Below are 24,730 nucleotides of genomic sequence, written 5' to 3' on the forward strand. Positions count from 1 at the left end.
CAAATCACTCCGAGCCCAATGTTCAGATTAACTAGCTATTGGTCACAAGGGGGTCAATGTCAGACCACAACACCTCTCATTTGAATAAATCAAATCAAATGTTATTGGTCACATACACATATTTAGCAGATGTTATTGCGGGTGTAGCGAAATGCTTGTGTTCCTAGCTCCAACAGTGCAGTAGTATCTAACAATACACAAATCTAAAAGTAAAATAATGGAATTAAGAAATATATACAGTACCAGTCAAAAGTTTGGACACACCTATTCATTCAAGGGTTTTTCTTTATTTTTGCTATTTTATCCATTGTAGAATAATAGTGAAGACATCAAACCTATGAAATAACACATGGAATCATGTAGTAACCAAAAAAGTGTTAAACTAATCAAAATATATTTTACATATTTGAGATTCTTCAAACTAGCCACCTTGATGACAGCTTTGCACACTCATTCCAGGTGAGGTAGTCTCCTGGAATGCATTTCAATGAACAGGTGTGCCTTGTTAAAAGTACATTTTTGGAATGTATTTCCTTCTTAATGTGTTTGAGCCAATCAGTTGTGTTGTGACAAGGTAGAGGTCGTATACAGAAGATAGCCCTATTTGGTAAAAGACCAAGTCCATATTATGGCAAGAACAGCTCAAATAAGCAAAGAGAAATGACAGTCCATCATTACTTTAAGACATGAAGGTCAGTCAATCTGGAAAATGTCAAGAACTTGAAGTTTCTTCAAGTGCAGTTGCAAAAAACCATCAAGTGCTTTGATGAAACTGGCTCTCACGAGGACCGCCACAGGAAATGAAGACCCAGGCTGCGTTTCAAACTCATAAAAGAAACACCCTCCTCCACATACTCTCGCCTTATGCCCTTGGGGGAATCCCCACGGCCATATTTGTCGCCAGTCAAAATGATTAGCCAAGCAAGGGAAGTTTGCAACGTAAGCCCCTCAGCTCTCGTTTTAATGGAGTTTGTGAGTGTACAATTATGTTCACTTCGGGGCCTGAAACGCCCCATAATTCAATTTGCGATGATTGTACATCCGCTAAGAAAAGTCTGCCAAAACTTAAAACCTCAACGTCAATATGGAGTCAACATACATACAATATAAGTGTAAGTAAAAACAAATGTAAATAAGTTAGAAATTGTGCCACTTATACACATGACGGCACAAACACGTCTCGTAAAAATACGGATAATAATGATTTTGTTTGGTTAGCTTTTGGAAAGTATAAAAATAAAACATTTTCCATCTTCAGAAGTTCCAGCAAGACAGGCTAACGTTAGTTAGCTAATTCATTTGCTCGCTGTCATACAGTAGGTGTATATTAATAATTATATATTTAATTTAAATAGACATGCAATCATATAAAGCACCCACAAGATACCGTTAGCTGAAAACACAGTCATCGCGGGATGAACGAATGACCAATTTCCGGGCATACACTTGCCCTGCAAGTGTATACTCGTTAGACGTCATGATACGTCATCAGAAGTGTCCACTTAATTTGAGGGCTGAGGGGAGAGGGTGTGTCGTGTTTGGACCGCAGCCCCAGAGTGACCTCTGCTGCAGAGGATAAGTTCATTAGAGTTACCAGCCTCAGAAATCGCAGCCCAAATAAATGCTTCACAGAGTTTAAGCAATAGACACGTCTCAACATCAACTGTTCAGAGGAGACTCCGTGAATCAGGCCTTCTTGGTCAAATTGCTGCAAAGAAACCAATACTAAAGGACACCAATAAGAAGAAGAGACTTGTTTGGACTAAGAAACATGAGCAATGGACATTAGACCGGTGGAAATCTGTCCTTTGGTCTGATGAGTCCAAATCTGAGATTTTTGGTTCCAATCGCCATGTCTTTGTGAGTCGCAGAGTAAGTGAACAGATTATCTCTTTTTTGGTTACTACATGATTCCATATGTGTTATTTTATAGTTTTGATGTCTTCATTATTATTCTACAATGTAGAAAATAGTAAAATAGTTTAGACTGGTACTGTAAATATTAGGACGAGCAATGTCGGCGTGGCATTGACTAAAATACAGTATATGAAATGAGTAAAGCAATATGTAAACATTATTAAAGTGACCAATGATCGCATGTCTATGTACAAAGGGCAGCAGTCTCTAAGGTGCAGGGTTGAGTAAATGGGTGGTAGCCGGCTAGTGATGGCTATTTAACAGTCTGATGGCCTTGAGATAGAAGCTGTTTTTCAGTCTCTCGGTCCCAGCTTTGATGCACATGTACTGGCCGTGGCTTGGATGGTTGATGTCCTTGATGATCTTTTTGTCCTTCCTGTGACATCGGGTGCTGTAGGTGTCCTGGAGGGCAGGCAGTGTGGCACTGGTGATGCGTTGGGCAGACCGCACCACCCTCTGGAGAGCCCTGCGGTTGCAGGCGGTGCAGTTGCAATACCGGGCGGTTATACAGCCAGACAGGATGCTCTTGATTGTGCATTTGTAAAAGTTTGAGGGTCTTACGGGCCAAGCCACATTTCTTCAGCCTTCGGAGGTTGAAGAGGTGCTATTGCACCTTCTTCAACACACTATCTGTGTGGGTGGACCATTTGAGATTGTCAGTGATATGTACGCCGAGGAACTTGAAGCTTTCACCTTCTCCACTGCGGTCCCGTCGATGTGGATAGCGGGGTGCTCCTTCTGCTGTTTCCTGAAGTCCACGAACAGCTCCTTTGTTTTGTTGACGTTGAGGGAGAGGTTATTTTCCTCATTGTTGTTAATCAGGCTTACTACTGTTGTGTCGTCTGCAAACTTGATGAAAGGACTTAAACACTGCCCTGTCCTTGTACTCTGTCAGTGGAGAAATTAAATTCTGTGTTTGACTGTAGAATGTATAAATAAATGGGTGATGGCAAGGTGGAAGTATTTCCAACATTGAACAATGGAGACTTGGACACAGCATAGCCCTCCATTAGTAGTTCTCTGTTTTCACTCTCCTCTCACTAGGGGAGCTGTGGGATGTGGCTCTGCAAGGAGACATGAGATGGGCACAGCGGGAGGGTCTCAATACTCAGTTTCCACAACCTCAACCTTGGTGATTATCAATGAGGTAGAGCAGGCTTTGCTTATTCAGTAATCCATTGAATATATATTATTTAAGGGGCCATTGTGTGTTTGACCCAGAGAACAGGGCAATGGGCAAGGTTACGGTTCTCATGAGAGTTTATTATAGGCCTATTGAGATACTTTTACTGCTAAAGTATAAACACAATGTAGTGTAATAATTCTGGTAATATTTCAAAACTTTTTTTATTGGGAAAAGTTGTATAACATGCCTATCTATTTGGTGATCATGTTACATTATGCACTAATTTGAGGAAATCCAATGTAAAGACCAAGGGCTATGGTATAGACAGCCAGGTGATGTATTTGGGCAGGGCAGACCAGCACTGCACGTGATCAATAGCAATAGCCATACTGTATTGAAAACACGGCCATCTTTGCCCTCGACTTGCATTTTTCCTTCTGGAGAAACATTTGCTCAGCCCTGCAATATTTCCCGAGGTCACTGCAGCCACAAAGACGCTTCGGGGAGGAGGGTGCGCGCACGCGCCCTGAATGAGGAAGACTGCATTAGTATAGTAAGCTAATTGAGAACAACATGTGACAGTCAAAAGGACTTATTGCAATGCCGTTTCTAATGACATCGAGAAGCGTGTCCATAACCGATAACTGAAACCGTGGCGAACAAACGATCGCCTTCGCTTCAGCGTTATAAACCGAAGCTCTAAACATGACAGGAACGCGAACCGTTTGTTATGCGTGAGGACCTGGAAAACGGCACATGACATTTTTATATGAACGTGTCTAATATGTATCGACGATTATATCAATCCTTGGCCTGCGGGGTACAGAAGAAGAATCGCTAAGGATTTAGCTACATTGTGTAGCAGTAGGTTATGATGTCAGGGCTTGAAACGGCGCATGTGGTTTATGATCGATTTAACTTCAGAAAACCCACCTTGCGTGCTTTTCCCCTATCCATAGCCTAATAAGAAATGCTCAATTAAACCAGCTGCAACACTGAGAGCCTTGCAGATGTGGGGTACATATCGTATATCCTAAACAATAGCATATTAACTTTGAGATGTCATTTAACAGGCTACCGACTAATGATAATTGTATGCCAATGCTTAAAATGCACGTATTTCTTAGCTGGGCACAAACCTTGAATGTGATGTAGCCTAGTAGACACGTTTACCAAAATGCTACCAGGTTCTATTCAAATAACGGGAGAGACGCTGTCGGGAGCTGAGATCAAGGATATTTGTGACAGCCTGAAAGAGAACAGTGTGAGGCTTCTGTCCATCAGGGGATGTCAGCTTTCGGACCGAGACTTTGGACGGGTGTGTCGCGGTGTGGCGGAGTCCCACTCACTGGCGCAACTCAACATGAACCTCGGTGTGGTCTCCACCATCAACCGAACCAAGCATCTCGCAGATGCACTCAAAACCAACAGATCGATCCAGACCCTTTTGTAAGTAGCCTAGTAGATCACAATGAATAAGGTGTGTCGGTCTGACTGATTGATTGGTTGATGTTAGTGGTTGATATGGCTACTGTAGTCTATTAACTGAGGGACCCATACTGTAGTCAGTATGGGTCCCTCAATTTGTGATCCAGTAAAAGTTCTCCAAGGCATTTATATGGGGGACCTGACCCCAATTACCATGATTATGCACATGAGCAGGAACTCAAGTTGATGTCAATTTGATGATGCTTTATCCAGATTGAATGGTGAATTAATTGGATGGTCTTCATTGGAACTGTTGTATTGACTGATATTCTGCATTTCTCTCTCCTCCCATCTCTCATATGCCACAGTCTCCATGGAAGCCCCCTCTTAGATGCAGGATTGGTCACACTCAACACTGCATTGTCCACTCACCCTTCACTGGTGTCTCTGGACCTGGGCGACTGTATGCTGGGGGACGAGGCCCTGCGGCTCATCTGTGCCATGCTGCCTCCGGATGGGGCCAAATCAGGTACAGCCACTCCACACTGCTCTCACTGTTACTGGGCTGTCAGACTCTGAACCTGGCCTGCTGGGGTACAGTGGTTGGAAACAATAGGCTAGTGTAGAAGTCCTCTCCAAGTGCGTGTGTGGGGAAACACATTTTTGGATTATAGAAAATACAGTCCAGACAAATGTACAACTCATAAAGGGTTCATAGAACATTCATAAAGTTGTTATTGAACACGATGTAGATCCGTCACGATGATCTTTTGCCGTCCTTTATGTATCCTGACATTTGCTTATGAGTGATTTCTGAAGCATCTATATAGGCCTTATAAAGGATTTTATGAAGGCATTATGTGTTAAACGTTGTGTTAACAATTAGACTCAAGTTACACGATAATGGAGTATAATACATATAATATATGGTTATATGCGGCTCTGCCTATACTTAGTTGATGGTCATTTGATGGTGATGGACAGCCTGTCCCACAGGGCTTAGAGAGCTGACTCTTAGTGCGAACCCCAGCATCACAACCAAGGGATGGGCCCGCCTGGCCATCGCTGTGGCCCACAGCTCCCAGCTCCGAGTCCTCAACCTGGACTACAACCCCCTGGGTAAGAACCAATCACCAGGACACAAAACCAATTACTGTACTTCCTATCGGTGAGTTTCTTAATATGGAATCGGCTTAAAAGGAATCAGATTCTTATTACATTTTTTTAAAGGAATATTACACTCAACCACAAGTGTTGCCATGAAAAGATTTGCATCTCAGTTAACTTTGGATAATCAATATGAACTTTTGTGAACTTCAAGTATTGGAAAAAAATAACTTTTGTGTCATTATGTGTAATGGGACCTTTTCAGAGGTGAAACACTCCTGAGATACCAAAGACGTCCATTTTCTGGGCCAGTTGCCTCCTGATTACCATTTTTAATTTGATTTATTCAGGTGTGTCTCCATGACAACCCCTGGCTGCTTGCACTACAGAGAAATAAGAACGGAGGTCATTTTAGGAACATAGTGTTTACAAAGGAAGCCCCATTCTGATTTGATTGGTCAAAAGACCAATTAGTGGGAAACAAATCAGAATTGGGCTGCCTGTGTGAACGCAGTCATGTTGTCCCCAGTTAAGTTTAGATTGAATTTTAGAGGGTACACTTGATACAGAATTATACGTCTATGGTCATTTTGGGGCACGTATGCAGGATTAAACGTTCAGATTCCATTTCATCCAGCTGAAATATGGGTTGGCAATGACATTCCTAATGACTGGGGGGTAGCCCCAACCCGGACTCAAACCCGAGTTCGGCTACAGTCAACCCAACACCTTAGCTGTTAAGCCATGAGATCCGAATCCCTCTACGATGTCGCTAGGTGTTGGGTTAAGGTGGTTACACTACCCCCTTTCTTCGGGAGAGCGTGTCCCTACTATTTTCTATACCGAGTCCCTCACGGGCACCATTTGATATATTGTAATAAACTGATCTTAAATGTATCTAAAACCAAAAGCATAGTATTTGGTTCAAAACATTCTCTTGGAGCTAAACCTCAACTGGAATTGTGCACAAAGGATGTGACCATTGAACACGTTGAAGAAGCTGAACTCCTAGGAGTAACATAGGATGGTCAGTATCATTGTCAAGTCATATTGACGAAGATGGGGAGAGGTTCTGTATGTGTTGATGTCCTGCAGTAGCTAGCTCGCTAAATCGTCCCTTTCCTTAGCCATGGATGGAAATGGGGATTTGGACTTTGTTGCCCATGAGAGGAAGTTTGGCTAGCAAGCATTGTAGCTCGGCAGCCTATGACAACACAAACTGAAAGTGTACTGTATGACAGAACCATGCCAACATGAAAGAGAGCGTTCAACTAGACTACAAGTTGGTGTCAACGTTTTTTGTTATACTTGCTCGTGCACACACAGACGGAAATCATTAGCATGGACAGCCACATGATATTTAGCAACATTGATTGGACTAAATCGTTTTTGGCAGGGGCGCAACTTTCACTGGGGACGGGGGGACATGTCCCCCCAAAATTCTGAAATTACATTTTTGTCCCCCCCAGTTTTATCATTGAAATGTGATACAAAATGAGGCAATGGTGTGCTTTAGGACCATGTGGAGGCCTCTGAACGGTCGGTTAGGCTGTTTGGAGTGTTTATCCAACTTGAAAATAAAATAAAAAAGTTATGTTTTCAGTGTATTAAACTAAACATTTATAGCCTTGCTGATTTGATGACGTTTAAATGGTGCTGGAATAATGGAGGCAGTGCTCCTGTTGTCTTTGTGCTGTCTTGCTGTAAATCTGTGGTTCTAAATCAGTAGTTGATTAGTAAACTGTCAAACATTAACATGCTTGACCATGCTGCAGGTGATAAACTGTTTGTTCAATTAAATATTTGCTTTGTGGACTTCACCGGACAGATGTTTCTCTCCGGTTTTGTCACTGTGTGACTGTTTTCTTTTTGTTGTCACTGCCTTATTGTATATCACGGTGGTGGATGAACGAATGGGTTATAGAGCGAACAACACAATTATTACAACAAAGGTTGTAAAATAGCTTTTTTTACTGGCTTGGCTTACCCAGTGATTTTACCCACGCAACGCTTCTGCTGGTAATATGGTCAAGTGCCACAAAGAAAGACCTAGCAAAGCTTCAGCTGGCTCAAAACAAAGCAGCACGCCTTGCCGTTAACTACACACACACAACTAACATCAACATGCATGATATTCTTTCATGGTTTAGGAGAAATGTACTACTTCTATTAGTCTTTTTAAGAAACATTTTGTGTTGAAAATGCCTAACCACTTGTATAATCTATTTGCATACACTTCAAACAGATTTACATTTGAAATTGGAAGTTTACATACACCTTAGCCAAATACATTTAAACTCAGTTTTTCACAATTCCTGACATTTCATTCTAGTAAAGATTCCCTGTCTTACATCAGTTAGGATCACCACTTTATTTTAAGAATGTGAAATGTCAGAATAATAGTAGAGAGAATGATTTATTTCAGCTTTTATTTATATCATCACATTCCCAGTGGGTCAGAAGTTTGCATACACTCAATTAGTATTTGGTAGCATTGCCTTTACGTTGTTTAACTTGGGTAAAACGTTTCAGGTAGCCTTCCACAAGCTTCCCACAATAAGTTGGGTGAATTTTGGCCCATTCCTCCTGACAGAGCTGGTGTAACTGAGTCAGGTTGGTAGGCCTCCTTGCTCGCACATGCTTTTTCAGTTGTGCCTATACATTTTCTATAGGGTTGAGGTCAGGGCTTTGTGATGGCCACTCCAATACCTTGACTTTGTTGTCCTTAAGCCATTTTGCCACAACTTTGGAAGTATGCTTGGGGTCATTGTCCATTTGGAAGACCCATTTAAGACCAAGCTTTAACTTCCTAACTGATGTCTTGAGATGTTGCTTCAATATATCCACATAATTTTCCATCCTCATGATGCCATCTATTTTATGAAGTGCACCAGTCCCTCCTGCAGCAAAGCACCCCCACAACATGATGCTGCCTCCCCAGTGCTTCATGTTTGCGATGGTGTTCTTTGGCTTGCAAGCCTCCCCTTTTTTCCTCCAAACATAACAATGGTCATTATGGCCAAACAGTTCTATTTTTGTTTCATCAGACTAGAGGACATTTCTCCAAAAAGTACGATCTTTGTCCACATGTGCAGTTGCAAACCGAAGTCTGGCTTTTTTTATGGCGGTTTTGGAGCAGTGGCTTCTTCTTTGCTGAGCGGCCTTTCAGGTTATGTCGATATAGGACTCGTTTTTACTGTGGATATAGATACTTTTGTACCCGTTTCCTCCAGCATCTTCAGAAGGTCCTTTGCTGTTGTTCTGGGATTGATTTGCACTTTTCGCACCAAAGTAGAGTCGTGGCCAAAAGTTTTGAGAATGACACAAATGTTAATTTCCACTAAGTTTGCTGCTTCAGTGTCTTTAAATATTTTCGTCAGATGTTACTATGGAATACTGAAGTGTAATTACAAGCATTTCATGTGTCAAAGGCTTTTATTGACAATTACATGAAGTTGATGCAAAGAGTCAATATTTGCAGTGTTGACCCTTCTTTTTAAAGATCTGTGCAATCCGCCCTGGCATGCTGTCAATTAACTTCTGGGCCACATCCTGACTGATGGCAGCCCATTCTTGCATAATCAATGCATGGAGTTTGTCAGAATTTGTGGGGTTTTGTTTGTCCACCCGCCTCTTGAGGATTGACCACAAGTTCTCAATGGGATTAAGGTCTGGGGAGTTTCCTGGCCATGGACCCAAAATATTGATGTTTTGTTCCCCGAGCCACTTAGTTATCACTTTTGCCTTATGGCAAGGTGCTCCATCATGCTGGAAAAGGCATTGTTCGTCACCAAACTGTTCCTGGATGGTTGGGAGAAGTTGCTCTCGGAGGATGTGTTGGTACCATGCTTTATTCATGGCTGTGTTCTTAGGCAAAATTGTGAGTGAGCCCACTCCCTTGGCTGAGAAGCAACCCCACACATGAATGGTCTCAGGATGCTTTACTGTTGGCATGACACAGGACTGATGGTAGCGCTCACCTTGTCTTCTCCAGACAAGCTTTTTTTCGGATGCCCCAAACAATCGGAAAGGGTGTTCATCAGAGAAAATGATTTTACCCCAGTCCTCTCCCTGTACCTTTTGCAGAATATCAGTCCGTCCCTGATGTTTTTCCTGGAGAGAAGTGGCTTCTTTTGCTGGCCTTCTTGACACCAGGCCATCCTCCAAAAGTCTTCGCCTCACTGTGCGTGCTCAGTTGCTGCCATTCCTGAGCAAGCTTTGTACTGGTTGTGCCCCGATCCCGCAGCTGAAACAACTTTAGGAGACGGTCCTGGCGCTTGCTGGACTTTCTTGGGTGCCCTGAAGCCCTCTTCACAACAATTGTACCGCTCTCCTTGAAGTTCTTGATGATCTGATAAATGGTTGATTTAGGTGCAATCTTACTGGCAGCAATATCCTTGCCTGTGAAGCCCTTTTTGTGCAAAGCAAAGATGACGGCACGTGTTTCCTTGCAGGTAACCATGGTTGACAGAGGAAGAACAATGATTCCAAGCACCACCCTCCTTTTGAAGCTTCCAGTCTGTTATTCGAACTCAATCAGCATGACAGAGTGATCTCCAGCCTTGTCTTCGTCAACACTCGCACCTGTGCTAACGAGAGAATCACTGACATGATGTCAGCTGGTCCTTTTGTGGCGGGGCTGAAATGCAGTGGAAAAGTTTTTGGGGGATTCAGTTCATTTGCATGGCAAAGAGGGACTTTGCAATTAATTGCAATTCATCTGATCACTCTTCATAACATTCTGGAGTATATGCAAATTGCCATCATACAAACTGAGGCAGCAGACTTTGTGAAAATTAATATTTGTGTCATTCAAAACTTTTGGCCACGACTGTACGTTCATCTCTAGGAGACAGAACGCATCTCCTTCCTGAGCGGTATGATGGCTGCGTGGTCCCGTGGTGTTTATACTTGCGTACTATTGTTTGTACAGATGAACGTGGTACCTTCAGGCGTTTGGAAATTGCTCCCAAGGTTGAACCAGACTTGTGGAGGTTTACAATTTATTTTCTGAGGTCTTGGCTGATTTCTTTTGATTTTCCCATGATGTCAAGCAAAGAGGCACTGAGTTTGAAGATAGGCCTTGAAATACATCCACAGGTACACCTCCAATTGACTCAAATTATGTCTATTAGCCTATCAGACGCTTCTAAAGCCATGACATAATGTTTGGGAATTTTCCAAGCTGTTTAAAGGCACAGTCAACTTTGTGTAGGTCAACTTCTGATCCACTGGAATTGTGATACAGTGAATTATAAGTGAAATAATCTGCCTGTAAACAATTGTTGGAAAAATTACTTGTGTCATGCAGAAAGTAGATGTCCTAACTAACTCTACAATGAGATAGATTGTTAACAAGACATTTGTGGAGTGGTTGAAAAACGAGTTTGAATGACTCCATCCTAAGTGTATGTAAACTTCTGACTTCAACTGTGCATACCTCACCAGACATGCCACTATGGGTTTCTTTATGGTACCAAAACCAAAAACATATTTAATGCGTTACTCAGTTATGTATAGAGAGCCATGTCATCCTGGAATGGTCTGCCACCAGAGGGTACTCAGGCAAAAAGCAAGTTTAGCTTAAATAAAACCGATTAAAAACACATTTTATCGTAGCGCCGCTCCTCTATCTATATCTATATCTATCTCTCTCTCTCTCTCTCTCTATATATATATATATATATATATATATATATATATATATATATATATATATATATATATATATATATATATATAAAGTGAATAATTTCATTGGTATATACTGTATTTTAGTCAATGCCACTCCGACATTGCTCATCCTAATATTTACAGTACCAGTCAAAAGTTTGGATACACCTACTCAGTCAAGGGCTTGTCTTTATTTTGACTATTTTCTACATTGTAGAATAATACTGAAGACATCAAAACTATTAAATAACACATATGGAATCATGTAGTAACAAAAAAAAGTGTAAAAACAAATCAAAATATATATTCATATTTGAGATTCTTCAAAGTATCAACCCTTTACCTTGATGACAGCTTTGCACACTCTTGGCATTCTCTCAACCAGCTTCATGATGTAGTCACCTGGAATGCATTTCAATTAAAAGGTGAGCCTTGTTAATTTGTGTAATTTCCTTCCTTAATGCGTTTGAGCCAATGTTTTTATTTTGAATTTAATGTAATATCTTATGTTGTTCTTGTCTATTACTGTTCTGTACTTTATCATGTATTTTTGTGTTTTATGTGGACCCCAGGAAGAGTAGCTGCTGCATGTGCATGGGTATCCTAATAAACTAATCGAAACCATCCCACTTCTGACACCAATGTACGGGAATACGGGACTCGAACCCGGCTCTAGCTACTGTCAACCCAACACCTTAGCCATTACGCCAAGATATCCAAACCCCTTCATGAGGTCGCTAGGTGTTGAGTTATGGTTGCTACAATAGGTATCATGTTGAAATGATGTGCATATGCCTGATGAAGGTGAAAGCCGAAAAATTGTGTATACTTTATCAGCTTCATGCTTTAGGAATGAATTAACTGATTATGCAATTACTAATCTGTGTCCGGTCCAAATCTGTCGTTCAGGGTCAATGACAACAAACACATCAATCAGCTTTCTGTAATGCTCAATTGACAGACTCACCTTCTGAACTCACTCATGTTTTGGTTGTGTTGGGGTTCCAGGGGACCAGATTGCAGGTATGCTAGCAGTGGCTGTGGCGTCCAGCAGAACTCTGGAGGTGTTGGATCTGGAGGGAACAGGACTCACAAATCAGTCAGCACAGGTCTGTAACATCATCAACATCACCACCACCAGAGCAACGTCATCAGCACCACAGAGTGTGTGGAAGAACATTTCCAAAGACAGTGAGAAGAAATCTGATGTAGTTTCATTATGACTTAAAACTCATTCTATTGGGGGAGTTACACTCTTCTTCTTTTTTTCCCTTCACTATAAATGATCTGGTTTACGTTCCTCACTACCTAATTAATGTTCAATGACCCTTAAATGTGGTGCCAATTTCCAGCAATACTCATGCCAATCATCAGTTAAAAGATATCGTTTTTGATGGACTTTCATTTATTTTCAGATATGTTAAGCAGTTAGCTTTTTACCTACCCTCTTACAATCCCTTTAAAAAATGACCTTTAATGTGAATGTAAACATTTTGCCATCCCACTTATTTTGTAGATTTAACTGTGAGTTACATCCACTAATTGAGGCCGCTGCATATCAAATCACCCAACTGAACAGTCGTCATAGCAGAGACCTCTTCTTATGATGGTCTAATTTTGAAGTCAGTCCACTTTCTTAGGAGATGAAGCCCATTAGATGAGAAAGCCAGATGTCCCTCCCCTCCAACCTGCTCCTCCAATGGGTTTGGAGAAGGAGAGAGGACGTGAGGAGTATGCAATCAAGATTTGCCCCATGTCTCCCTCTCACATTCTCACTGTTATTGACCCATAACCCTGACTCTCATTTGCAGTGAAGATGTGCTTATTACCAGCTGTGGGAAGATACTCTTCTCCCACAAAGCACTTTGCCAGCTGTGGCCTGTTCACTGCCTATTGAAAAGTGCTCAAGGCTTACGTACGGTTAGTGCTATCTGGAATCTTTGGGACGTCCCTACCCTAAACCCTATCCTTAACCATTTTACGTTTCAACTTCAATGGTGTAGGGAAATCCCAAGGATCTCGGATAGCAAGTACCCTTAAGGACAACTTATCCATTTCAAAACGTTTAATTCATTTTCTAGCTAGTCCCTCTCCAGTTTAAAGCTAGCTGATTATAAAGAGACTGGCTTTACATGTAATCCACAATAAGAAAAAAACATTTGTACACAGCTTTTTAGACAGATACTGTAAATCTGTGTATCCGAGCAAATAAATACATATACGTATTGACATTGAAGCAGTGACGGGCAGGCAGGGTAGGCAGGGCAGGCAGTGCTTACTCTGTGATAATCTAATAAAACATTTTTATTTTATTTTTTTCTTTCCTTAATTTAACTAGGCAAGTCAGTTAAGAACAAATTCTTATTTTCAATGACGGCCTAGGAACAGTGGGTTAACTGCCTTGTTCAGGGGCAGAACGAAATATGTTTACCTTGTCAGCTCGGGGATTCGATCTTGACCACTAGGCTACCTGCCACCCAATGAAAAGCCAAATGAAAAATACAATTATATAAAAATATGATCATTCTTTTTTTGTTATCTAATGATTTTCTCAATGATTCTGGTGGTTTTTATACTCAAAATCTGAGGAAAGGCGCCAGGGTATTCATGCCTTCCTTTCCAGCCATTCAAATAGTTTATGCCACAGGCGTTCCTGACTCCAGTCACTGTTAATGGATAGGGTCAGCATACTGCTTTGCCTAGCTTGAAGTAGCTTAACGCTTGGAACACACCGACAGCGTTATGGCATTTTGGTACACCAGAATTGCATTCATTTCCAATGAAACACTGCGTTTGCCTTGCAGCGTTGCAGAGGCAGTTGCAGTGTTTTCGGTGTGGTCCAGATGATGCTGCATACTATTTTGCGCAATGACACTCAGTGTGTTTGAAGCACAATTCGTTGCATTGAGCTGATTTCATATTTTGCGCATGCGTATTGCCTTAACATGTTGTGTGGGTATCGCCTAACGCCTTGATCACACCGACAGCTTCATCGCGCAAAATAGTACGCAGCATCATCTGGATATGTGTGCAACAAAAGTTCAACATTCACCTTCTGCTACCATTTCTGCCAAGCCGTCTATGCATACAGTTTGACGCATACGTTCGAAAAATCCAACGTATGCACCACACCGAACGCCCTGCCTCCGCAACGCAATGCTGCAAGGCAAACGCAGCGTTTCATTGGAAATGAATGTAGTTCTGGTGTACCGAAATGCTAGAACGCTGTTGGTGTGTGAAAAGCGTATGCTGTGCACATTTGTGCGTGTCTACAAAGTTGGGCGCTTGCATCCCTTGAACTGAACCAAGCTAGCTAGCTAGCTATCAAAAACAACCTGAACACACGGTTTGGAGGATTCGAAGAGTGGAACGTCAACTATAATGAAAGTTAAGACCAGACAGAGGCAGCATTCAGGAGCTCTAGTGACAAAACGTGACATGACAGGCAACCAGTGAGTACTGGACTGTCCACTTATCTGAAAAGTCATTACCAATTAATACTTTTTACCCAGGCTTTTACACATCTGAGACATTTACTTTTGCATTGTGGATAATGGGAATGGGAATTACTTTTTGTGTCAGTGTGAAAATGGAATGGGGATGAGTCTGCTGTGACTTCTACAATGCTGTCACTGAGAGGTTCACCAGACTAATGGACATACTTTATTAGTAAAGGTAGGCCAAAATGCATTTTCCTTTGCAATTTGTGGGTTAGGTTACTGTTGAATCATTAAAATAGACATCTCTTTGCGTCTGGTAGGCTAGTGGTTAAGAGTGTTGGGCCAGTAACCAATAGGTTGCTGGTTAGAATTCCCGAGCCGACTGGGTGAAAAAAATCTGCCAATGTGCCCTTGAGCAAAGTACTTAACCCTAATTGCGCCTTCTATAGGTCGCTACAGATAAGAGCTTCTGCTAAATGAAAAAAAAGTTACAAAATGTACAATGCATTTCATTTATCAAGCTAAAATTGTTTTGATTATAAAAAAATGTTTACGTTTAGAACTGCATTTTTCAGCCATTTCGATTGTTAAGAACATTTTGTTAGAACCTTATTATATATACACTACCGTTCAAAAGTTTGGGGTCACTTAGAAATGGCCTTGTTTTTGAAAGAAAAGCACATTTTTTTTTGTCCATTAAAATAACATGAAATTGATCAGAAATACAGTGTAGACATTGTTAATGTTGTAAATGACTATTGTAGCTGGAAACGGCAGATTTTTTATGGAATATCTACATAGGTGTACAGAGGCCCATTATCAGCAACCATCACTCCTGTGTTCCAATGGTACGTTGTGTTAGCTAATCCAAGTTTATCATTTTAAAAGGCTAATTGATCATTAGAAAACCCTTTCGCAATTATGTTAACACAGCTGAAAACTGTTGTACTGATTTAAAGAAGCAATAAAACTGGCCTTCTTTACACTAGTTGAGTATCTGGAGCATCAGCATTTGTGTGTTCGATTACAGGCTCAAAATGGCCAGAAACAAATAACTTTCTTCTGAAACTCGTCAGTCTATTCTTGTTCTGAGAAATGAAGGCTATTCCATGTGAGAAATTGCCAAGAAACTGAAGATCTCGTACAACGCTGTGTACAGTGCCTTGCAAAAGTATTCATCCCCTTGGCGTTTTTCCTATTTTGTTGCATTACAACCTGTAATTTAAATGTAATTTTTATTAGGATTTCATGTAATGGACATACACAACATGTTTCAAAAAATTCAAAACGGAAAAGTGTGTGCATATGTATTCACCCCATTTGCTATGAAGCCCCTAAATAAGAGCTGGTGCAACCAATTACCTACAGAAGTCCCATAATTAGTTAAATAAAGTTCACCCCTGTGCAATCTAAGTTTCACATGATCTCAATATATATATACCTATACTGAAAGGCCCCAGAGTCTGCAACACCACTAAGCAAGGGGCACCACCAAGCAAGCAGCACTATGAAGACCAGGGAGCTCTCAAAACAGGTCAGGGACAAAGTTGTGGAGAAGTACAGATCAGGGTTGGGTTATAAAAAATATCCAAAACTTTGAGCATCCCACGGAGCACCATTAAATCCTATATTATAAAATGGAAAGAATATGGGACCACAACAACCCTTCCAAGAGAGGGCCGCCCATCAAAACTCAGACCAGGCAAGGAGGGCATTAATCAGAGAGGCAACAAAGAGACCAAAGATAAACCTGAAGGAGCTGCAAAGCTCCACAGCGGAGATTGGAGTATGTGTCCATAGGACCACTTTAAGCCATAAACTCCACAGAGCTGGGCTTTACGGAAGAGTGGCCAGAAAAAAAGCCATTGCTCAAAGAAGAAAATAAGCAAACACGTTTGGTGTTCGCCAAAAGGCATGTGGGAGACTCCTCAAACATGGAAGAAGGTACTCTGCTCAAATGAGACTAAAATGTAGCTTTTTGGCCATCAAGGAATGTGTCTGGCACAAACCCAACACCGCTCATCACCCTGAGAACAACATCCCCACAGTGAAGCAAGGTGGTGGCAGCATCATGATGTGGGGATGTTTTTAATCGTCAGGGACTGAGAAACTGGTCAGAATTGAAGGAATGATGGATGGCGCTAAATACAGAGAAATTCTTGAGGGAAACCTGTTTCAGTCTTCCAGAGATTTGAGACTGAGATGGAGGTTCACCTTCCAGCAGGACAATGACCCTAAGCATACTGCTAAAGAAACACTTGAGTGGTTTAAGGGGAAACATTTAAATGTCTTGGAAAGGCCTAGTCAAAGCCCAGACCTCAATCCAATTGAGAATCTGTAGTATGACTTAAAGATTGCTGTACACCAGCAGAACCCATCCAACTTGAAGGAACTGGAGCAGTTTTGCCTTGAAGAATGGGCAAAAATCCCAGTGGCTAGATGTGTCACGCTTATAGAGGCATACCCCAAGAGACATGCAGCTGTAATTGCTGCAACAGGTGGCTCTATAAAGTATTGTTTCGCAATTAAAAATATTTTGCATCTTCAAAGTGGTAGGCATGTTGTGTAAATCAAATGATACAAACCCCCCAAAAATCTATTTTAATTCCAGGTTGTAAGGCAACAAAATAGGAAAAATGCCAAGGGGGATGAATACTTTCGCAAGCCACTGTACTTCACAGAACAGAGCAAACTGGATCTAACCAGAATAGAAAGAGGAGTGGGAGGCCCCGGTGCATAACTGAGCAAGAGGACAACTACATTAGTGTCTAGTTTGAGAAACAGACACCTCACAAGTCCTCAACTGGCAGCTTCATTAAATAGTACCCGCAACCGCACCAGTCCTAACGAGGCGAATCCGGGATGCTGGTCTTCTAGGCAGAGTTCCTCTGGATAGTGTCTGTTTTTTTGCCCATCTTTTATTGGCCATTCTGAGATATGGCTTTTTCTTTGCAACTCTGCCTATAAGGCCAGCATCCCGGAGTTGCCGCTTCACTGTTGACGTTGAGACTGGTATTTTGTGGGATGCAGGTCAGCAAAACCACTACACAACACTAAACAATACATTAGTTGCTCTATAACGGTGACAAACGGTGCCCACAAACTGTTAGGGCCTACATAAAGCTGTCCCAACAGCAGAGCTTTCTTTTCAGCACCATGGAGTGAATCCTTACCACTGCTACACCTGGCTATCAGCGGAGCCTTTTCTGGCAGCAAAACAGTACATTCAGCCTCATTTACTGCCTTTTTTAAAACATAGCTGATATGGCTATCTTGTTTAAACAAATATGATTTCTGACAATTGATATGTACAAGCTATGGCACAAGCATTTCGCTGCACTCGGAATAACATCTGCTAACCATGTGGATGTGACCGATTTGATATGGCATAAAGGGACGACTAGCAGATAAGAGGCAATCCGTCATTTTCAATTAAGACAATGAGCGAGCTAGGACGGACGTAGTCAATATAACTATTTGTTCAGCCCTTTTGAAATGTACAGCAATAGAATTCATAACATGGGCCATTCTTACAGTATTCTCCCTTTCACCAAGTCAGAACTGTAGGATAAATAAAGGGGTTATATAAGCAGACAATGAAAGCTATTACAATATTCAATGTTTAAAACAGGCTATAAGTTACATGTGCACCACCAAGTCAGATCAGTAGGCTAAGTTATGAGGGGGAAAGGGACCCTATTATTAGGGTGAGGCACATGGGCTACTAACAGCGTACTACACAACATACACTTAGTATTACTTTCTTAGCTACAGTATACATATTTCCCTGGCATATTATACCATTATGCAGCAGCATACAATACATTTTTGGACTCAACTTGTTATGCTGTGCTCACTTGTGGCGCGGCGGTCCTTCATGGGCTAATTCTGTCATCGAAGTCTGGCATTCTCTGGATTTTTGTTGCTTTCAAGACAACTGGGAACTGAAAAAAACAAGGTTGAATCATGGCGTCAGTGATCTTCATGTCGGAGCTCTAGAAAGAGGCCCGAGTTCCCGACTTGGAATTCCGAGTTAGATGACTGTTCAAAATGTATTTTCCCCAGTCAGAGCTCGAGTTTCCAGTTGTCTTGAACTCACTGAAGTCAGAGATTTCACATTTCCTTAGTTTCCAGTTGTTTTGAACACGGCAGAAGTCATGCTGGATTGACAGCATGGCCAATGTATTCAACCTTTTCTGTCACATGGTGTTGAATGTTTATCCTTTTAAGAGACCCTTAAACCCAGACTTTTAAAAACACCCACTCCACTGAATAGCAGGCTAGTGATTGCTTGCAGTTAGCCACTGATTCCTTCCAAACCACTCCTTGTTGAATTTTCAACTTCTTTTGTAATGTTCATGTCCAATGGCCGATGAGCACCGATACGTTTTATCTATAATTTCTATTCATAATTTCTCTTCATATGACAAGGATTGAAAAGGATTTGCCAGTAGATTGTCGACTTGATTCATAATGATTACTTCTAGCTTGCTAGCTAAGAATTTGCAAGTATGATGTTGACATGATCAGTCCAATCAAAGCTAATGTAGATATAAAATTACGTCATCACGTTATCTGTGGCCAATGACCTTGAGCCTTCTTGGATGGCCACTTCTAAAGTCACTCAATGCTAGCACCCAAGGGGCTTGAATTCTTTACCTCTACCCGTAGATTTTACGGTGACGTAGTCTCCCCATGAGTGACAGAACACTGAGCCAATCAAGGCGCAACTAGAGAACATTACCAACCCCTACGCTCTGTATTTTCCGCTGGCTGCTCCACCACCACAGAAAGCACTGAGCTAGGCTGAAACACCTGCATTTTGGAGCTGCATTACTCAAGAAAGCAAAAAAGAGACCATGTTTGTATGTGGCTTAATTTTTACATTGTTTGCAAACTGATATGTGACATGTATTAATACCAAAATAACACGTACCTGCCCTGCATGCCGTGTCGCCACTGGCCACCTATCAAGTTGTAACTGTGGATGCTACATCGATGTACTGTATGGCTGAGTTGAGCAGTGTGTCATTTTGTCAGATGATATGCAATATGCCGCCATCGGAGGCTATCGCTCTCTTATTTTGGCTACATTGGTGAAAATTGTTTGTCAATTTCGGGTTAATAGCCTATGCCACTGGTTGTTGGAGCTCCGTTGTATAGTGAACATGGGCTTCATCAAGGTTTATTTGTGAGTAAATCTTGATTTGATAATAGCCAGTGTTTACCTCGCCACCGCACTTCACTGGATTGAAGTGACTTGTTACATGCTGAAGTAATTCAAGAAAAACAAACCACTTAAATGTAAGTTCATAACCTGGAATACCAATCCCCACTGGCAAGCAGAGCTACCTACACCTACAAACCCATCAAGTTTTCTTATCAACCCCTACTGTAGCCCGTCTGTGCTTCATGACAGAATCTCCCTCCCCTGTACCTTCAGGTCTTCCTCGAAATGGTGGAGAACTACCCCACCTGTCTGCGCGTGCTGGTCCTGGCTGAGAACGCCATCAGCCCCGAGCTGCAGCAGCAGATCTCAGACCTGCTCTCCGAGGGAGAGGAGGAGGACGACAAGGAGGGCGAGGCACGAGGCAGCGCTGCCAACCCCACCAGGGAGAAAACCGCTTGGATCCCCCACAGCAGTAAGGGCTGACCTGGCCAACCAAAATGCTATCCTTCCCTGCCCCATCTTAGTCATATTCTAGACAGGACAGTTCCACTGGGGCGCTCTGTTCTGGAGTATTGCAGATTTATAAATAAATAATTTTGTATAATAAGCGTCTGTAAACCTGAAACATCGGTGTAGGTGATGACCTCAAAATTATGACTCGATCAATCTGTAGAATTGGGGGGGGGAACAACCTAACCCATTTGCTTAAGAATGAGGCGTGGTCAGATCTGTGTGTGCTTTGGCCAACTTGCTCGTTGTCATCCCTTACAAGGACAAAGGAGTTGGCTAAAGCACTAACAGAGCTAGCAACCAGGCTAGTTGTAGAGTTGTAGAAGTCCTAAACTTGTTTCCGTTGTCTCTGCCCTTTGCAGACTCCCACCCCCAGATGGTCCTGCTGACGTCAGGTCTAGGTGAGAGCCTACTGGCTGAGACTGAGATGTGATTCCACAGCCTTCCTACCTTTTTGTTTTTTTACCTTCTTTTTTCCTGCTAATCTGTACGTAATAGAGTTGCAGTATCACCTGGTAGTGTGCAATCAATCACACTTTTTGCATGACCTGTAGCAACAGAATACGTTTGGGAGCAGTCACAAAATCCTTAACACACACACACACACACACCAAGTGTCTTATAGGGAATTATTTATTTTAAACATGTACAGTCTATAGTTCCTATTTAAAGGTTTATGTAAGCAATGAAAGTCTGTATGCTTTGATAGATCGACTAGATAGGATCGTTGTGATGGTCTGATGTGATGTCAGAATAAATCTGTTTACATCTTCTTAAAGACATTTGGATTCTCATGTTATTTCTTGATTGGAATAGCCTACTTATGAATGCAAGTAACATATTGGCATGACAATTCCTGTATAGCACTGAACAGTAGCTCACTGAAAACAGTTTTTCCTTGGACCTAAATGGCCATTTCTCTCCACTGAATGCCATACTAATGCCTCATATGAACACGGTTTTGATATTCAATAGCCACAGGATGTTTCTGGGATCAGCACTTAAATGTCACATACAGAACATCGGACTTGAATGCAACGAGCATGAGAGCCTATGGTAAATCACACCATGACAATGCAGCAGTGTTGTGATACATTGACCCCATCCTCATCATCCCCACAGCCCTCAGCCAAAGGGGTGCTTACTAGGACAGCCATTATGCCCATTAAATCCCTTTGTTTGAGCCCCTTGTGCCTACATGTGTTTCTAGCCTGGCCCATATCGTTACGTTAGTTATGATATTCTATCGAGGTTTCTTGCAAAACCTTCACATCAATACATCTTACTGTCTCTCTCCAGTGTGTTTGGTGACGTTATTATGACATTCTATAGGAGAGTATTAGCATTGATATATTAAACGCATCTGTTTTCTTTGTGATGTTTTGGACGGAGGGTACAACACGTCAAGGTTAAGGCATGAAGGCTTGGAAGACACAGAATCACTGCATGAAAGAAAAATAGAGAGCGGGAATTAGAGGCCATTCATTTCGATGCACATTGCGGAACAGCGCATTCTCATGTAAGCATAAATCAATCACTCTCCACAACTCACATTCAGTTTGGTTGGTAATCAATTCCCAAGGACACTTGTCTATCACTGATCTGAGTAATCCAGTGAGGCAGGTTTCTGATGTTTGGTAGCATAAATAAAGAGTACTCCGTTCCCGTAGGACAGCGGCCAGGACAGCTAAATAATGAGTGGAAACATATCCATAATTAATGGACATCTCGGATCAATTTCCCAAGTTGCTAAGTGATCAGGACAAACAGAAGCCTGTTTTCCAGTGTATCACTATACGCAACCCCTCGCTGGACATGTGCTCCGAGGGCCCAACACCTGTCATCAAGGACACAGCCATTAGTTTCAATGTTATCATATCAATGTGATGGACTGACAGCAGCTGTAAGTAGGCTACGTACAGACGTATTGTTCATGAGCAGATTGTTGACCTTCTTGCAGTCAACATCATTGGACGCCACACAAAGAGATTCCTATAGAGAGGAGGACAGAATGCCCACAGGGAGGCAGGCTGTTTCACTGCTGGACCATGCCAAACATGATAGCCGCAATACTGGCAAAGATTGAATGCTATGCAATCAGATGCCTCTGTGACGTGAAGAATCTCCTGTCTAATACAGGCATTTCATTAGATTAGGGTTCCTTGTTCCATCGCTGTCCCCTTTCTCAGACAATGAAAGCATCATTTCAGCCATGGAAATTGAATTTGAGCTGAAACCAGATCGTATTCTTTCGATGCAGCTCTAATCACCTAGGTTTTACCATTCGGTGAGAACCTTTTGAGTGTTTACCAAAGGTAAGTGTCTACCAAATAACGTCTAAATCATTCACACATATCACAAGAGGGTCAAGTCTTTTGGTTTTTATGTTTGTATTCATATCAGTTAAATCATTGGAGGGGAAACCTCAACCTCCAACTTGACTAACATTTTGAAAGTGTTCCTCAATTGCAAGTCCATGATGACAGTTATCAGTAGGGGGCACCCTTGAATAAGAATTCTACTCTTACAAGGGAAAAGTGGCACGTCATATCGTTGAAAGTAAAAATGTTGGCTACATCCCCCTTACATAACCAGACCACAAAAGTAAAGTTTAAAATATTTTATTTGTTTTAAAATATACATCAGTTTACAAATTCAGAAAATAAAATTAGTACAGGTTTAACAGTCTTGTGTATAATATTGTCTTTGAAGTCATTTTTTTAACAGGGAGAACATTTTTAGCCCGCTTACATACAAAAGAAAGGAAATCTACAAAGCCATGAAAGAACAGACACTGCATCGGGAGTGTGATGAATATGCAACCAAAGAAAAACATAACGGAGCCCACTTTTCTCAGTATGAGAGAATAATCAGATTGCCACTTAACTCTATGCAAGACTGGTAGACATGGTTTGTGTGAATGAACCCAGCAACTGAACTGGATTCAGGGTTGGGCGAGTCTGGACTTGGGACCCTACAACAGTCTCCTCGCAATGGCATACATCAGGTACCACAGACTGCAGTGTCTCCTAGACTCAGAAGAGTTATAGGTATACCAGTATTTATCCCCATTAAGCACAATCACACAAACACTGGATACATCATTTCATATACTTAAAAATTCACCTGCAGCCAAATAAAATTAAGTGCTGAATTAGGCATGTAACAGGGCTGCCCAACCCTCTTCCTGGAGATCTACCATCCTGTGGGTTTTCAGTCCAACCCTAATTTAACACACCTGATTCTACTAATTAGCTGCTCAACCAGACCTTAACTAGCTGAATCAGATATGCTAAATTAGGGTTGACTGAACCTACAGGACAGTAGATCCCCAGGAAGAGGGTTGGGGCAGCCCTGGCATATAACATGCATTTCATTCATGTCAATGGGAGAATTCAATGACTCAACACCATACATGTAGACATAAGATGTAAATAACAAACAATGGAGGCATATATTGACGTGAGAAGACAGTGACAGCATCTTTATTAGTATTCCTGAACCATCTCATTGCAATGACACCGCCCTTGTGCAGGGACTGGCTTTGTCATCAAGCTCAGATTGTATGATTACGCCGTCTGTGTGGGATATTACACAGTAAACCCCGTCTCTGTATTCATATGTAGAGCCAGGGTTTTCTAATTGTGTAATGTAATACTTTACACTCCAGTTGTTCAAATATTCTTGCAGATCATCAATATTTCCAATAAACCCCTGACGCTGTCTCAATACTGTCACAATGGAGACAAGGCTCCTGTGAACCAACTGGCTTGCTGTTTAAATCCTGCTCAGACTAAAACCTATATAGTGAAAATAACTGCGCTAGCTACCTGTTAAAGGTCACCGTCACAGAGGGATTACCGTCATGACCAGTGTGTTTATTCCACCGTATCAGATAAAAGGAGTGACGAAGCTGACATTTTTCAACATTTCTCAGACTAAATTTAAAAAGCTCCACGAGTGGAGCATCTTGGGAAGGCGACCTTGGATCAAAGAAGCGACGCGTCAGCAGAGATGTGTTCAATTATATTCATGAAAGAGAAGTCATTAAAGTTGCAGGAGACCAGATATAAAGGCCTATTTATACCGCTTAGTACATTAGAGCCTGCACATTTAATTCCCTCTTTTTTTTCCCATTTCCGTTTTTGCACGAAACCTTGTCTACAGCACATCTGATGAGCCCATGTCCATGTTGAAGACCATGACTCTCCTCCTTTTGAAGTATTAGAGACCTATTTCTGAGGGTAATAAAACATGAATAATTTAGTAAAGGGTTGTTACAACTCTTAATTATGGGCTATTAACACTTCATTTATACTAATGAAAAAGACCAATAAGAAGACTGCAAGCAAAAGAAAA

The 24,730-nt window shown here is 41.7% G+C and overlaps 1 protein-coding gene across 2 annotated transcripts; it reads left to right on the top strand.

The window, feature by feature from the left end:
- Window positions 1–3,400: 3,400 nt before the first annotated feature.
- Window positions 3,401–21,149, top strand: LOC106605838 (leucine-rich repeat-containing protein 73). Of its 2 annotated transcripts, none has more exons than XM_014201815.2 (6): window positions 3,401–4,492; window positions 4,840–5,000; window positions 5,456–5,590; window positions 12,260–12,360; window positions 20,135–20,333; window positions 20,734–21,149. In XM_014201815.2, exons 1-6 carry the CDS (start codon window positions 4,221–4,223, stop codon window positions 20,802–20,804), a joined length of 939 nt encoding a protein of 312 aa, XP_014057290.1. In that variant the 5' UTR covers window positions 3,401–4,220; the 3' UTR covers window positions 20,805–21,149. The 2 variants fall into 2 exon arrangements, with proteins under 2 accessions (XP_014057290.1, XP_014057297.1); XM_014201822.2 differs by having other exon boundaries at window positions 3,409–4,492; window positions 5,468–5,590.
- The last annotated feature ends 3,581 nt before the right edge of the window (window positions 21,150–24,730 follow it).

The sequence above is a fragment of the Salmo salar genome, chromosome ssa01 (assembly GCF_905237065.1).
Source record: "Salmo salar chromosome ssa01, Ssal_v3.1, whole genome shotgun sequence".
NCBI lineage: Eukaryota > Metazoa > Chordata > Actinopteri > Salmoniformes > Salmonidae > Salmo > Salmo salar.